This window comes from Onychostruthus taczanowskii, unplaced genomic scaffold (assembly GCF_017590055.1).
Source record: "Onychostruthus taczanowskii isolate IOZ18803 unplaced genomic scaffold, ASM1759005v1 scaffold35, whole genome shotgun sequence".
Taxonomy (NCBI): Eukaryota; Metazoa; Chordata; class Aves; order Passeriformes; family Passeridae; genus Onychostruthus; species Onychostruthus taczanowskii.
This window is the reverse complement of record NW_024500905.1, coordinates 1834765-1852230: the sequence shown is the minus strand read 5'-3', so window position 1 is coordinate 1852230 and position 17466 is coordinate 1834765. Positions and strand designations below refer to the sequence as shown.

The 17466-nt window shown below is 38.7% G+C and overlaps 1 protein-coding gene across 1 annotated transcript in view; it reads left to right on the top strand.

Moving 5' to 3' along the window:
- TRHDE (thyrotropin releasing hormone degrading enzyme) overlaps positions 1–17466 on the top strand; it is a 197922-nt gene that overhangs the window by 148252 nt on the left and 32204 nt on the right. The window contains exons 10-12 of the mRNA XM_041411306.1: positions 1958–2046; positions 11442–11575; positions 11674–11729. Of these exons, the coding sequence (XP_041267240.1) occupies positions 1958–2046; positions 11442–11575; positions 11674–11729 (279 nt within the window). The remainder of the gene's footprint in view (positions 1–1957; positions 2047–11441; positions 11576–11673; positions 11730–17466) is intronic.

Here is a 17466-nt window from a genome sequence, read left to right as displayed (position 1 = left end):
CCCTAAAACACTGGTGTGTGTCTAGTAAGGTATAAGGTATTTAGGGCAGTAGTGAATACAATTCAGTGCATCACTTCACAGCATTTCCTGACTGCCCTCACCTGTTGAACCCAGGAGTTACTGCTGCTGTAGCTAAAGCAGCAGGATGCAGTACACACTGTGTCTCATTATCCAGTTCATAGTCCAGAATACTAGTTAAGCCAAAAATGAAGGTAACATCCCCAGACTGGAACTGGAGAAACTAGTGCACCAATGGACATCCTTTTCTGCTGGCTGTTCTGTGGAGTGTGATAATATCCAGCACAAGAAGTGGGCAGACTGATAAAGCCAAGAAAATCTTCAAATGACACAGCTTAATTATCCAAAAAGTGTATGTCAGAGTATGTGCTTATGTGCAGCTTATCTTCAGTGCAGGAGTAGAGCTAATTATTTTCCTAGTGTGTCATGGTGCTAACATTCAGAGAACCTAAAATCACATGGAAACTTTTTTCTTCTTTCATATGGCAGTAAATGCCATGTTTTATTTCTAGTATCATCATAGCTCTTTCAGCTGTATGGTTGTCCAAGTATCTCCCTATCTTTGCTGAATCTCTGCTGTATGGACAAGTGTTTCCCTGCACACAATTCTGTTCTAAGCAGTGCATATTCCTGTGTGTCCTGGGGGCTCTTTGCAAATGGCTGGGGAGCTGTGAGCCAAGTGTGGTGGCAGGGCACCCTCCCCTCCCCCAGTCTCCAAGTCATGCCAGCAAGGCAACCCTTGGAAGCCAGCCCATGTTGACTGTGGCTGTGGAACTTTTGGGTGGTGTTTGTAGTTATGTGGAGCAAACTTCTGGGTAAGTGGAAAGGAACAAACCTAATTTTTTCTTCAGTACAGTGGTCTAGTTTTGCAATTCTGTGTACTAGCAGGAGAGAACTGGCCCACACTCATTTTTGCACCATTTTAATGCAATCAGTCTAAAATTGTGTTCTTGGTATCAAAGTGGTGCTACACAGTGATATCTGAGTTGGGGCCAGTCTCTTGCTTAACTGCACACGTATTACCATTGACCATCTACCAAGGGACCATTTGTAAGGCTCCTAAGGCAAAGGGACCACCTGTACCATTACTGAGTGCTTCCCCTTTACTGATTTACAAAATGACATGGCAGTCCTGTGAGGGAAATGTCTACTTTTTCACTGACTGGTGAAATGCTGCTTTTGAGAGTTAAGAAGTAGAGGTGATGATGAAGACATGAAGGAAATAATCCTTTCCATCTGTCCCTAAAAATATTCACTTTATATGGTCAATTTCTATTTACTGAGATAAAGATATTATTTATAACATTTACTTCAAGTGAGAAGCAATTCATAATACCGTATAGGGAAGATGGGGTCTGATTATACCAGTGTATGTCCAAACCCACATGTAGTGTGTTTTGTCCAATTTGCATATGCATAGATGGTTATAAATGGTGCCAAGAAGTGGAGATTTGTCCCATTAATTTTATTTTTTTAAACTAGCAGCAGTGAAAGCCCATTGTAGCTTTTTAAGAAGTTGCTAGAAGAGTATGGTATTTTTAAACTTTGAAGTCCCTATAAATCAAAGCATGTCTTATGTGGAGGTTTTTTCTAAATAAACGTAAAAAAGTGTTCTTCTTTTTATGAATAATCATTATTTCTTCTTTTGTAAAGCATTTTATTAAACTAGGAAAAGTTTTGTTAAAAAGTCCTCATATGATGATAGTGTGTGAAAAAATGGGAAATACAATTTAGGTTGGGGTTTTTTAAAATACATTAGTCTTCTTTGTTTTATTGCTAATGCGAATGCATTTTAAAATCAAAGTGACTTGTTAGAATCCACAGATCTTTACACTGCTACTGAGATTGTGTTTTGATTTCTTTGACATGATCCCTGATTGCTGTAAGAAGAATCAGTTCAGTATTTTTGTTCTTAGATTCCCCCTCCTTTGTCTTGCAGCTACTTGTGGCAGATTCCATTAACAATTGCAGTAGGAAATACGAGCCACATCTCATCAGAGGCAATTATATGGGTGTCTAACAAATCAGGTAAAAATAAACTTTCCTCCCAGTGGAATCTCATAAAGCATACTTGTGTTTTCCTCAAATGTGTCTTTGGAATTGATCCTAGATAATTGTTTAGTTGCTCTGCACCCAGTTTTAACTGCTTCCAATGAATTGCAAAAAAAGCAGAGCTGGGAAGGGAGGGAGGAGGAATGATAGATGAGCAACCATCTAGATTTATAATATTGCAGAATTTAGACAGTATAATGTAAAGCTTTTACAAACAAATGTAAAGCGCTAAGTATTTTATATTTGGCAAAACATCAAACCATTGATGAATGCAATTCACTTTATTGATGGGTGAAAGTTAAATGTAATATTGTATAATGAAGCAGATATGATGAGTATGATTTAGTACATTTAGAATTCTAGCATTTTCAACTCAATCCATAGTCTCAAGCAGGACTAAGAAATGGTTGCTGTCATTAAAAATGTCCTTATTGGTCTATAAAAAGTATTTGTTCTCTCTATTAGATAACCATGTGCTGGACCTCAAAAGTGCATTGTTCTGTTTACTACGTTTTTTCTTCCTCCTCAGTTCCTGCATGATCATAACAATATTAGTTACTGCCTGGAGGAGAGTGTGAGTGCTAGATGCCGGTGGTTTTTATCATCTATGAAAGGAAGCCCACCACAGAAATTTCATGAAATGTTTATCTGTTTCCTGAGCACTTCATGCTACATTGTCTGAGAGTTTTGGACTAGAATTAAAGAGAGTGAGGGAGGACATGTGGGGACTTGAATGGAATTATTATATAGAAGGGAGAAGAAGGATGCATGCATGCGCTTGACATATGGGCTGTAGAGGGAGAGCTGACCCTTTCTTGTATAATTAGAAAGGTATAGAAATTTCCATCTAATAGAAAATTAATGGGAAAGAGGAGAGTCAAACCTGTGTGAGATGTTTTTTCTCTTTTCTAAGTTACTAAAATATATTAGTCACATAGAGCTTAGCAGCCAGAAGGACTGGAAATCAGTGGTGTATGGTCAGTAGAAATCTGAGTACCCCAGCCTTCTAGTGGTACAAGGTATGTGTTTCTTTATCCAGATCGTTTGCAGCCTATGAGAAAGTAACATGTTTATGCTGCTCCCATGATAGAATGATCTAGAAGTGTGCATGCAGCCAGAGCAGTTTTCATACCTGGAAAACACTCTCATCAAAGCATATGGGTTCTGTCTTACTTTTCACAAACTTACTATTTTCGCCATACTTTTTAACATTAACACTTCCAGAATACTTCAAGACCTGTTTGCACTTTCAGAGTGTGCCTTAATGACCTGTTCTACTTTTGTCCTTTAGGACTTGATTGAACTCTCATTGAAGTTGTTAGAAAGGTTCCCACTAGCTTCAGAGCGAGCTGATCATCCCATCTCATTAGGTTGCACATGCATGCCTCCCTCCCTTCACTCCCTCCTTCAAAGTTCAGTGTATTACTATTATCTACATAGGTGCTTCCTCATTGCCTTTTACTTGCAGAGTGCTGTGGAGGAACAAGTCCGTAAAACGGCTACCCACTCTTTTAAGATCTACTGCTTCTGTTGGAATGCCTTCAAGAAATCAACAAATTAATGATGGCCAGTGTGAGCAATTATTTTGGGCTGGCTACTGTATAGAAATTAAAGAAGAACCATTCCGAATCATCAGTCTTCTGTGTAGCAAATCAGTGACACTGTGATCTGTTGTCATTATCCTTGTTCTTCCTCATTACTTTCACTCACTCATTCACTTGCTGTGCCTCATTGAAAATGAGACTGTAAAGTTATGACTACAGCAAAAATGTCCTCTTGCTTCTGCTTATTTTGGTCTAGGCTGCTATGTACTGAGGCTGGTATACATGATTCCTGGGAGTTTTTCTGCAGCGGGTATGTTTGTTTCATGAGGATGAGGGAGGAATTCTGAGACTCCAAAGGACAATTTCCAGGTTTGATTGGAAATTGAGTGGACTGGAAGAATCTTGAAGATTTTCTGTTGTACAGATGACAGTTTCAGCTGGAGGCGAAAGATTTGCAGATCCGCAAAGCAACTTTGGAGTAAATGCTGTTCGTGAGGATGGTTTCTGTGCCCTTTTTAGGAAAGAGTAGGCAATTCCTTCTGCTTGACTAAACTGTTGTGCTGAAGGATCTTCCAGTGTGACTGGGAGTGTGGATAGGAGCTAATGAACAGCTCTCTGTTGTTTGTTATTGTGGTATGTTGACCCTGGCTGAGCACCAGGCACCCACCAAACTCACTCTATCACTCTCCTCTGAAACTGGACAGGGGAGAGAGAATATAACAAAGTGTTCATGGATCTTGGGTAAGGTCTGAGTTAGAGATCCCTCACCAAGTACTCTCAGCAAAACAGACTTGAAATGGGAGCAGGATAAGGAGAAGTAAAAACAGACCGTAAAATGCCTTCCCCCTCTCCCCCCTGCCTCCCTGTTTCCCAGCTCTGCCTCCTCTCCCCCAGCAGTGAAGGGAGAAGGGAATGGGGATTATGACCAGTTCATCACATGTTGTTTCTCCCACTGCTCAGGGCGAGGAGTCTTTCCCCAGCTCTGACATGGGGTCCCTCCATCAAAGTCACAGCCTCCTCTCAGGCATCCATCTGCTCTGGTGTGGATCTCCACCACGGGCTGCAGGTGGATCTCTGCATCCCTGTGGATCTCCATGGGCTGCAGGGACACAGCTGCATCACCATGGGCTGCACCAGGGTCTGCAGAGGAATCTCATCTCTGGTGCCTGGAGCACCTCCTGCCCGCCCTTCTCCACTGACCGTGGTGTCTGCAGGGTTGTTCCTCTCACATGTTCTCACCCTGCTCTTCTCTGGCCAAAATCACATCTGAGCAATAACTTCTTTTTTCCTTCTTCTTCTTAAATATGTTGTCACAGAGGCATCACTACCAATTCCAGTTGGCCCAGCTTTGGCCAGCAGCATGTCTGTCTTGGACCCAGCTGGTATTGCCTCTGCTGGACACGGGAAAAGCTTCTGGCAGCTTCTTACAGAAGCCATTTCTCTAGCCTCCCCTCTGCTACCAAACCTGGCCATGCAAACCCAACATAGTCGTTATTACTGATCATACACCTAATTTCAGCTGCCAATAGGGAAAAGGGTTCAAGTTGATGACTACTACTGTGATATCTTGACATATCACTTAAATCTTACAATAAAATTAACCTTGTCTATGGGTTATCTGGTAGAAATGAAACCGCAGCAGTTTTGAAATAGCTACATATAGAAATACATCAAAACATGTTCCTCATTTTTTTGGGTGGTATTTTGAATAATGATATCCATCAGGAGTTTACTCCGTGCCTTGCCCTAGCTCACCAAGAATGGTTATTTGCTGATGTAAGAGGCTTTTCCTTCATGTACATCCAGAAAGATGAAAGAATTGTTGATTTTTGCATCCTTTCTGCCACTGTGTTTGTGACCTCATCAAGGTGTTGTAGGATACCAGTTGGTATTTTCATGAACAAGGGATATGAGGATGCTCTCCAGCTCTGTGAGAGTGACATGAATTTAGGATGACTGAGTTGCTGCTCTGTCCTCATCTTGTCTGTCTCTGGCTACATGCCAGGGGTAGTGAGCATGCAGATCACTGATTGTTCAATATGCTGAGCAGGATCAGTTCAGATAACTGCATCTCACCACAATTGCTGGCAACAGCACTAGATCTGTCCATTCTTCACATCACTGAAGTGAAGGAACGCACTGGAAATTACTGCTACACAGTGTCTTTTTGAGTTGCAGTTCATTGTCCTTTGCAGGAAGTCCTGTAGGGAGGACAGTGCCTGGTCTTGGCAACTTGTTTGACAAGGTGCATTGTCGCTGTTGAGTAAGAAACGACACAGACTTACCAGAAGGCTGGTTTGCACTGCATAGTTGTTTTACTTTGGATTCTCCTTTTTTATACATTGTTCTGATACAGATAGACTAGATTGGTCAATTAATTAATACCTTTCACTTGATTGATTAATTAACAAAACGCTTTTCTTATAAACAATCTTTGAGAAAAATAGGAAAACAGAGAGTAGGAAAACAATACCTGCAGGTTGTTTATAATAATTAGCTATCATTGTTTATCTTCAACTCCCTAAAGTCTCACAATCCGATTCTGGGAAAACATACTGTTTTCTTGCTCTCTGACCAGGCTGTCACATCCACAGTGCTTAATATCCAAGATGTTTCAAATCTAATATAGCTCTTCCCACCTGTTAGCAGAAGGAATGTAGGCATAGTTTTGAAAGCTTTTCATTTTGCAAGTGCTTCTGCCAGTCTCTCTTTTCCTTACCCAGTGAACCATAGCATTTATGTAACCGTATTTCTACTCATCAGTTCACATACCAGCCATCAGATGATGGTCCTTTTACTGGGTTCAATCTGTCTGGTGTGTGAAGTGGAGCTGTCTCATTTGCTCATAGAGTGCTGCACAAAGGTCACCAACACCTTTTCTCTGTTCACTCCCCATGGCCATAGATGAGGCTGTTCTACTTCAAGTGATTGTAAACCAGTCACAAAGGAAACATCTTGTGCTAGACCTTGCTATCCATGCTGAGGTCACAAACATCATGCCAAGATGGCTGCAGTGCTCTTTGTGCCTCAATCTTGCAGGTCTGCTGAATGGTAAATTTTGCTGGCACTGTGGAAATCATTGGTGTTACAATCTTCTGCTCTGTCATATTTCAGGGCTTGTTTCTGTTTCTCCTATATAAGTTGCCGCTTTTGTGATTGCTGTAATGATCTGTGAACATGTATCCATACTGTTTTGGGATCAGCCCAAAATCAGTAGTGGGTAGAAAGCCAGGAACCAGCTTTGGACCCATTCCATCCCTATGACTGCTAAGCAGGGCTTGTGGGAATGTGCTGGTGATTTCTGATGAAGTGTAATAGGTGTGGGAGCACAGGCTTAGCTGGGCATGTTTCTGCAAATCTAGAACTGACCTTAACCTGAAGTGAGGAGGTTTAGCTAGCATCCATTTCCAATAGGTGAGCAGGGAAAAAGGCGTACTTGCCTTCCAAATAACAACTGTGGATCTAAAGACTTGAAATGGTACTGGAACTGTGTTTAGTCCATACATTTGGCAGTACTGTCTTGCAGAAGGATGCCCTGGGAATCAGTTTTCTGGTGCTCAGCCTCCAAGTAGGAAACATCTATATGCAACTCAGCAAGTGCTGCTGAACTGGCTGACACAGCTTTAATCCTTGCCCTTTCCATCCCCACCTCTTGTTTATGAACTGATTTTTATGTTCCAAGGAAATACTCCTTAGACAGACCTCCCTACCTCAGTTAAAGTGACTGCTGTTCAGATTGCTCCTAATATCTCCTCTGGGTTGCCACGAGAAAGTTCAACAGGGCAAGTCCCTTCCAACAGCAAGTCCAAATTTACTTTGCCACCTCCTACTAGATAATCTCTACTTTAAGCCACCCAACAATCAGATTCTCCTCCAGGAAGCGTTTTGTAGAAGACAGATGCTTCTGAGCTGGGGTTTGCTGGCTGCCCACTGGGGAGCAGAGCATTAGTTGCAGCTTTAGAAAAATACTCTTTCTTTTCTTTTTGGAAACTCAGCTGCTGAACTTTACCTGTGTTGCTTCCAGGCTCCACTCTTTTATCTTTCAAAAGGAGGAAGAAGGGAAGCACTGTGAAAAAAAAAGAATATACAGGTCCTGCTTTCAGCCTCAGCCAGCTGTGGTGAGGACCAGGGATACAGGACTTGGAATCCCATGTAATTTTGACAGAATGAGTCAGAATCATTCCTCTTATTCTAACAGCTCAAGATCCTAGCAGAAGACTTCTGTTTACATTGTGTATCACCTTAGTTATTAGCAGTTCCATCATATAGGTATATTAATGGATGGAAAGGTAATTTGAAGAAAGAGTTTTGTAAGATGGAAGATGATAATATTTCCTGATGGGCTCCATTTATTGTGCCAATCTCTATACCAAAGTGTTTTCTTTCAGCATGGAGCTATGTCAACATGGCAAATGAGATTGATAGAATTTTTTTTTCTGGTTTGCCTTCTCCCTATGTGAAAAAGTTCTTGCAAGAAGTTTTGCAGAATTTAGTAAAGCCAGTATAAATTATTGTGAAATACCTCATGGAACACTTTTTTGTCAGAAACATTTCTCTTGCTGTTGTTGTCAAGAAATTGTGCTACACTTGTGCAGTTGTTTTTGTAGCAAAATGGAGTCAGTTCCCCCTGTAGGGATTCTGCTACCTTAAACCAATTTTTTAGTATGTTAGGGGTTGTATAAAGTAGAGAGTTAAAATAACAACTGTGGGTCTGAAGACTTGAAATGGTACTGAAACTGTGTTTAGTCCATACTTGTGGCAGTACTGTCTTGCAGAAGTATGCCCTTCTCCCAGACCCATATCACATGCTGGTTTTGATGGAATTGAAGTGTTGGGAGAGCTCAAAACTTCCAGCCACATGCACCAGCTGGAGTAACTGTCTCACACTTTGAGAGCAGACAAACTGGGGAGAAAAATGAGACCCTAACTGTTTTTTTTACTTCAAAACAAATGTCAAAGTTTAAAAGTTTCCTCGTAAATATTTCCTATATGTATGTGGCAAAACTAGAAGTTTTAGAGCAGTGTTATTTTCTGAGGCATCCAGACAAATCATGACCATGGAAAAACACTTTCTGATGGAAGAAGATTAAAAAAATTCCCTTTAGTCTCACATACAACGGGATATATATTTTAGATTGACTTTTGTGAGGCAAGCTAAAACCTTCAAAGATGGATTTAATTTCAAATGAAATCTTTGTTGTTGTTTAGAAAGTCATGAATGCCTTAATGTAGGGCTTAACACTGAGTTAGTACCTTTTTGCTAGCTATAATACTTTTAACAGGAAACTAATAAATGTGTTTGTGGTAAGTGGAAACATTACCCACGTATAGAAATGTTTAGTGCCTATAATTACCAAAAGAAAGAATTTTTTTTAATAGGAAAGCATGAGAACTAACAGACACAAATACCAAATTCTACTAAATTATATAGAACTGCATGAAGCACATGTATCAGGCAGTCCTGTAAAATAGCCGCCTCTTTATGTAAGTTGGGAAGGTGTGAAAGATTTTTGTCCTTTATTTCAGGAGAAGGTCAGTACATGAGTGGTCTTATTGAAAAATAACAGTGGGAGGTTATGGTAGTATTTAAACTGACCAGAACAGCAATAATGTAGTTGTGATTTGGAAGGATACTCTCCTCCTTTATAGCGATACATATTGGGGGTGTTGTGCAGCTGTTAAATGTGAAATAGCTTATTCTGCACTTGTTATATTTGACTGGCAAGTATCATTCAATACTCTGTTGAGGCCTAAGTAATTTCCTCACTTGGGAGGTGAAAATGTAATACAAATGCCTGAAGAAGAAAACATGTATGTATTTTCTAATTACATATGATTTTGAAAATTTCTATTTAATGTATTCATATACCCAGATATTGTTTAATGTGTGCTGATAGCCTATTTGGTATACTTTTAGGTAGCATTGTAAAGGTGCAAAGATTAACCAGTTAGAAGTAGCTGTTTAAATGCCACCAGGACTGGTGGCATTTAAAGATTAGTTTGCAACCAAAGAGCATGGGCAGAAAGCTGTACTGTACCAAGGTCGTATAAGGCTACAAAGGAACAGGATTCAAGTCTTCACTAAATAGGATGGAGCAACAGGCTGGATCTGACTTGGACCCGATGAAAAAAGGATTTAAACAGAGGAGCAAGTCTAAGAGAGTTTGCTTAGGGCTGATCAGTACAACCCCCTGTGGAAGAAAGGACACACAAGTGTTACAGCCTTGTTCCAAATCAGATTGTGTGGCAAAAGCATCTTAGGTGCTTTTGAACACCTGGGAAGTCCACAGAGTTGTACGATTCAATTCAGATTTTCTCAGTTCTATTTTTGCAGGATATATTGGATCCTAAAGAACGTGTCTGCTTGGTGCTTTACCACAGATAAAAGAGCAACAACAATTGAATTGAACAGGCAACAACTGAATTATTCTAGGCTTAATATTTTTAATAAGTGTGTTTTTCAGAGATTTTAATGGTTTCAGAACTACCTACGTGAAAAGAGGACTATCTGTTAATCCTGCAGTTTTTTATCTGAATCCATGTGCATAATGCAGGTCCATTAATTTAAACATATAATTATGTGTTTTTTAGATTCAGGTCTTGCTGATCTTTGTACTTATGGCACCTCAAAGTAGTAGTTATTTTTGGGCTTGCTGTTAGTTAGGGGAGAAGCACAACTTTTATCTGTACCTCTAGTTAACTATTATTTCCTCAGAAATTACTTTTTTTATAAGAAGGACTAAACCAAATCAATTTCTTTGGTAAACCTATGTACTAGATAGTGTGAGTAAATTGTAAAGACCATACTGCTAACTGTTTTCCCATTTGTTACCTTCAGGGAGTTCAAGCACACCAAAAAATTCTCTAATGGAATTACATTTATAACAAATAACAAATTACATTTTTCTCTAATGGAATTACATTTATAACAAATTTTATGTATTTATTAAAAAAAAAAAAAGAATGACAAGATTACTCCTTCAACAGTGTACAGACTAATTTTATTGGTTGAAAAAAATGTTTCTGAATTTTTAGTGAGTTCTCGTTCATAGTTAGTTTTGTCAAAATAATTTACTAGATTGAAGACTTCTTCCAGGGGTGTTGAAGCCTGATACTTTTTGCTGTAATAAAAAAGAAGTGCATGTTGTAAGTTCAGGGCATTTTTGTTGTTGAGATTTTGAAATCCCTATTTCTACAAATAGTTGTGGAGTGCCTGACTGCACAAAAACGGTAATAAATTTAGACTTTCAGCCCTAAAGTGGTTACTTAAAACAAGGGGAAAGATGAAGAACAGGTTAGGTGATATAAGGTTAATTGGTCTACCTCTAAAGAGGAAACTCTCATTGCATTGTAGGTAGAAGCTGTTCAACTGGAAGTACTTTAATTTAAAATCTAGTGTAAAAACTTAATCAAATACATGTAGAAACACTTAAGAATCAATTTTTTTAATCACAGTTTACTCTTCTCTCTATAGCACATTCATTGAATTTTTTGAGTTACAATTGTAGAAAACTATTTAAGGATGGCCAGAATAAGGGTACCAGACTTAAAGTGGGTACCTCTCTTAAAAATAATACTTGCCAGGAAAGAAAAAGCACACTTGAAGTCCTGTGTGGGTAAAAGGTCCCCGTGGGAATGTCAGTTGGCATCTCTCTACATCAGAACGGATGTAGGAAATTATTAATCACACACATTATTTTTGTTAGTCCTTGAATTAATTATACTGCCTTCACATATATTTAAAGAAGGAGAAAATGTAACAGATGCACCTTTAGAATGTTTAAATTTGAAACCAAGACCCCTTCCCTTCTTCTTCTTTGTTTCCAGAACACCACAGAATTCCTGCTTTGGAAGAGGCAAGTTGGTTGCTGGGGAACGTCAACCAGACTGGCTACTTCAGAGTTAATTATGATATTAGAAATTGGAAGCTGCTAATTAATCAGCTAACAAGGAACCATGAGGTAAGATCCTCTTCTCATCCCTAAAATCTGCTTTCATAGATGAACCTTCACTGTTTCATCACCTGAAATGGTTCAATTTTTTTGCTTGCCCCTCACAGGTTATCTCTGTCAGTAATCGAGCAGGCTTGATTGATGATGCATTCAATCTAGCCAGGTATGTTTTCCTGAAGATCATCTATCCTCATACACATTGCTGCAATAACTCATGCAACCATTAACTCAGCAGTTCAGTGTGTTTCAAAGTTAAGTGTGTTTTAAACACACTTTAGTTTCCCTCCCCTGCTTTTTTTTTTTTTTTTTGTATAGCACATAAAAATGGTCTGTAGCACATTCACTACTCTTGATCAATAATTGCCGTAGGGTATTTCCGAGTCTGAAGAGATTTGATCAATTTTGCAGCAAGTTCAATTTAACACTTTGCAGATAAATAATCTCCTTCCTCTTTCTCTAATGATGGAGGGTTTTTTCTTCTGTTTCTCCCAGTTGTCCCACCTTTCCTTTCTTTTACCACTGATCCTTGTGCTGTATTTAATTTGAGATGGAAGGCACCTTCAAGCTTCAGTAATTTTTTTGCCCTAACTTGTACTGTTATATAATTTTTCCAGTATCTTTCTTTTCTTATAATCTGCTAGAACAGACTCTTTTTTTCCTCTGTGGTGCTTTTCAAACATAATGGAATATAATAATATTGCTTCCATTGAGCATTTCTGGAATTTATGCAACATTTTATGCTTTATAATGATGAGAGTTAATAATTAACACATGCAGTGCTGGTTAGGTAGTGCCTTCTTTACAAATGAAGGCAATGGATTGGTCCCCATTTTGAAATCCATTATGTTGATAGTGAAAGTGTAAAATGAGAGGAAAATAGTGGAACATTTGTAGCTTTTTGAGAGAGAAACATAGCATCAGTATAGGGTTTTGATTGCATAATTACAGATTTAATTGCAAAATTGCAGATAATGTGATTTTACTTGCACTGTCATGGCAAAGGGAGCATGAAAAGAATTCCTGATAGTAGTGTCTTTACATTTAACTACAAACGGTCACTGGAGGTGTTTGGGCTTCAGCTCAGTGATGTTCTAGCATCACTGCAGTAAAACACAGTTTTGCGCTCTACCACTCGGATCCTGCTGCTGACATTAAGTAGTGATTAGCCCTTACTTAACAGTCCTGAGATGTAGTGGGGAAGGAGGTATCATGGGAAGAGGTGTACCCATTTGCTTTTGGCACAGCCCTTCATTCTTGTTTTGTGACATCTTCCCATTGGTAGCAGTAAAAACTAGAAATAGGTCATTATTTGACCTATTCAGTAGGTCATGATTTGTCTTCTCTCTGAGTAGAAGAATATTGCAGATTATTCTGAAATATCTAGACTATCAGAACTGCCAGATGTTGAGTAAAGTTGTAATCTGTTCCAATTTTATCTGATTTTAACGCCTCAGAGAAGTAGTGTGCAGTTACACAGAGCCAGTATGTCACCTTCTTTTTCCATGCACTGAATACAGTCAGACGTGTCTAGACTTCCCTGAAAGTCTAGATCCTGAAAAAAAGCTGTTTCTTAAGCCAGTTTTTGTAGGTGAGTGTTTTTCTTCTGAGTCAGTATTGAGCCAGTGCTCTAGGATGTCTTGTTCATAGAGTATTAAGGTGAGGTCTTGATTAAAGACCCAACCTGAACTGTCTGGCCAAGTTTCGTCTACCTAAAAACCACTCAAAAGATTAGATGAGTAATGCATTCCTCACTAATTTTGTGAAGTACTTTTATGGGGATACTTGGAAATACTAGAGCCGGCATCTTTTTCAGAGGTAACTACAGTAGAGCCTTTTGAAGTCTTTCACAAGATTTCACATTAAAAAAACCCTTGACTTTGTTTTGTTAATGATGGTCTGCAGCAGACTGCTGATGCATTTGGTCTTCATACACTGTGGAAAAAAGTAGTGGAGATATAAATGTATGTCTAGATACATGCGCATACATGGATATCACTTACAAGAAAATAGTCTTCCAATATTTGGAAGACTAGGGATATCAAGCTAGACTTCTGTTTCTAGAGTCCTGTCAATAGTGCTTCCTTGAGTGTGTGCCTTACAAGCCAGTTTGGAGGAACGATCTGTTTGCAAACAGTAGATTTATGGTCTGTAGTTCCAGAGTAGCAATAAGATATGTGGACCTGGCTAAACTTGCCATGTAGGATATACTTGCTGATCTTTATTACATTATTAATCTGTGTCTTGGTTTGAAAAGACAGGTGTTTGCTAAGGAAGGCAGGAACCTCTCTTGAAATGGAAAATGTAAACCCCCCTCCATCTGAATTGTTATAATTTTGGTATTAGGAGGCTCTCAGGCAATGATATGGGAATAGGAATAACAGTTCTTTACTAGGAAAACTAAAAAAAAAAATTAATATTTAGAGCTAGAGAAAAATGAAAGAAAATGCTCATATAAATTGTTTTGGAATGGCACATTTTATTTTTTTAAAGGTGTGTTTGATTTCATTCCTCTGTAATGTTTATTATCCTTCTACTGACCAGCATAGTGATTTCTTGAAAATTGACAACATAAATGAATTGATGCTGCCAAGGAATATTTTAAGCTCTATAGCTTTTAATTGCATTTTTTGATGTCCATTTTATATTGAAATGCATTCCTTTATCTTCCTTCTTGCTGTATTTTGGTTTATATAACATTCATAAAGGAGAGTTGAGTGGAATAATAACAACAAAGGAAAGTTACAACTTGTTTGATTTTTAAGCGTAATTCTTGGCTGTAGTGCATGCACATACCCTTAAGATATAAAAAGCCTTGGCAGAACATAGCTTATGGCAATTCATATCCCATGTTCTTCAGCAAGAATAGCACCTTGACCCTCCCTTTTCCCTTCTTCTTGAAGATTCTTTACTTTTTGTTTGTAGAAGGTTTCAGTAGAATTTAAAAATATGTTGATTCTAGCAAATGATACTAGTAAACATTGACTGAGAAAGCCCAGAAGCCGTGAGAAGACAAACAGAACTGTGGTTCTCATCTAAGCTTAAACAGAGTGGAGGGCAGATCAGGCAGCTCCAATAAGCAGCGTCACAGTAATTAACAAAGGTCGCACTGCTTCATAAGAGTGTGAGTAACGTTGTCAGCTTCTCACATCTTTCTCTTTCCTTAGGATAAGAGGTCAGTTAGTGAGTACCTGAGGTGGGATGCCTCCCAATTTACTTTAGGCATCCCAAAGGTAGACCTGTAAATCTGACATTCTCACGTCGTAGTGCACTGACAGTTAATGGAGAGAAACATGCACCTGACCTCTCAAAACCACTTAACCACATCAGATAAATGACTCACTTGATTTTAGGAGTGTTGTGTCACCCCTGGTTCTTCCTTGATGGGCTCTAAATCTTCGTAAAAGATTCCCTCATTAAACTGGTTGACTTGATCTAGTATTATGTAAAAGAAATAGGTCTGGTTTATGTTTAATGTTAATCAGTGTTGAATCAGATGTTACTGTGAGTATCTCTTTTACTGTCATCTAAAATCACTGTTGTTGTTTTCAGTTCTGTAAGCACTGAATGAGAAAGCATGAAGTGGTGCCATTGGTAATTGTTCTTAGGCTCCAAGGATGGACGACTGTGTTGGAATGCTGTCCATTTCCACGCACAGATTAAGGGCAGGTTGAGCTATAGTCTCTTCAAATGAAGCTTGCCCCCTGTAGGCTTCACAAATATAGAGAGCTGTATCAGAAATGAACAACAAGAAAAAAATACACCTTCAAAATTTTCTGTGAACTAAGTGACTTCCATGCTGTTAGATGGCCTTCATAAGTGTTCCTTTCTGTCAGAATTTCCTACACCAGACCAAAACCAGGATCCTGGTGCAAATAGATAAATGATGAATTATGATGATTGTTTTCCTGCTGTTAAACAATTCTTTGTGGCTTGTTTGTTTCCAAGCTGTGAGTTCTGCTGACTCTGTAAAACCCAAGTCTGAGGGCAAGGGAAAAGGCAGTACCAACTAGTTTTCAAAATATAAAACCAAATTATCTCCCTTGACATAAAGTTGTTTTTAACAGCAGGTGCATTTGACTCCAAGATTGATTCCAGAAGTAAAATACTGAAGTAAGCTAATGGTGACTCCAGATCAATTTCTCATCAACTTTTAGAGGGAAATTAATTTAAAAAGTATGTCTTACTTAATCAAGTATAGCCTTTTGGATCTGTAAAATCATGTCTTTAGAACCCCCTATTTTATTGTTTCTTAAAAAATTGATTCCTGGCTGTGGAGTCTTGACACTGAGGAAAAAAAAAAAATTATCCATTCAGCTACCTGAGGCAGCACCAACCCACATAATGGTTAGCTGTTCTTATTTCTGGAAACTGACAGTTAACTCGTAACTAAGACTAGAGTTCATATACTTCCAGATAAAATCCAGAATTGTTCTAGAAATGTGTGGTGGAAATACATGCATTGCTAAACTAAACTATGGAACTGAAATGATCTTCATTGCTGTTTTCCTTCACAGAGATTAAGATTTCATCTCTTGTAGCATTTGAAGTCTTCCAACATATGTGGGCTAATTGGTTCCATGTTGCACTTGTTTCTGTTGCTTCAGGTCCTGTTCAGTGTAATGTCAGGAGAAGTCAAGGCATTTGAGGGTCCATGTGAAATTCTGGGTCTGGATAATAAGTAGGTGACAAAGACAGAAATTCTCAGTGCAATTAATGTACTTCAAAATGCTTCAAAATTTCAACAGCCACATTCAGGGTTGTTGACTTAGTTTTGTTGGGCTATTCAGAAACAGTCATATAGGATCCATTTAAATTAGTAAATTGAAGTTCTACTCTAGCCTTCGTCTTTACTCCTGATTGCATTTTCTAATAGCTCAACTCTGAGGAAAACAAGATCTGTTGTGCAGCTCCCTTAATTAGTGCCTCTGAGTACCAGCTAAGGGAGTATTAGATCAATACTTTGCATCATGCTTGATTAATAGTGGTATAGATTTACTGTTTTAATAAATGAGGCCTCATCTGAATTATTTCAGCAGATGCCATAGTAACTCCCATTCACTGTCAGGCAAATTTTGGTGATAGTTCAGTAGCAATTGATTTAGATATGGTTTCCAACAGAAGTTGGTTGGTTTATTTTGACATAAATACTCTCTCAATGGGCCAAAGTAGATGTGCCCTTTTTAGGGAAAATAAAAAGTTTCAATAATTTTAAGGTAGCCATCATTCATTCCATATGCTGCATGTCAGTTCCTATGTTCTGTGACATCACAGCATTGATATCTGCTTTATGTGGACATACATATTTCAGCTGACATTTGCATGTATTCGTAACAAGAGGAATCAAAGCAATTCCTGCAGTTAAGCACACTAGAAGCCCATTCTGCTTTTGTTGTATGTGTGTCATTTGTGCATCTGATCCTATTATGTAGCTAAAGGCAGTAAAGAAAATTGTGCATCATATTCCAGGAAAGTGTTGGTGCTGTAAGAGTGTCTTGAAAGATAGAAATACCTGCTGAGAGTCAGGGAAGAAGTTGAAGACTCTTCGGCACGTACTAAAAACTAATCCTGTAGATCTGACTGCAAAGTGTTTAGTGCAGAGGGAAGGTCTTGGTCTAGTCATATCCCAGCAAAATTTGCCTAAATTATTTCTGGTACTTCTGACTAATTATAGCAGTAATTGTTTTATCCTGTAAACTACATTAACTATTCTTAGCCAAGCCCAGAATAAACTGTCAGGAAGACTTGACTCTGGTTTCAAGGGAGTGACAGAGTTATTTTTAGCTAATGTATATTAACTCATTCTCTTTTTACCACATAGTCTTAGTCTCAGAGTTCAAGCTGGTCTCTGGAGTCAGCTTGGTATGGATGTATCCTTGTTGTAGCACAGCTGCCAGGGGCTG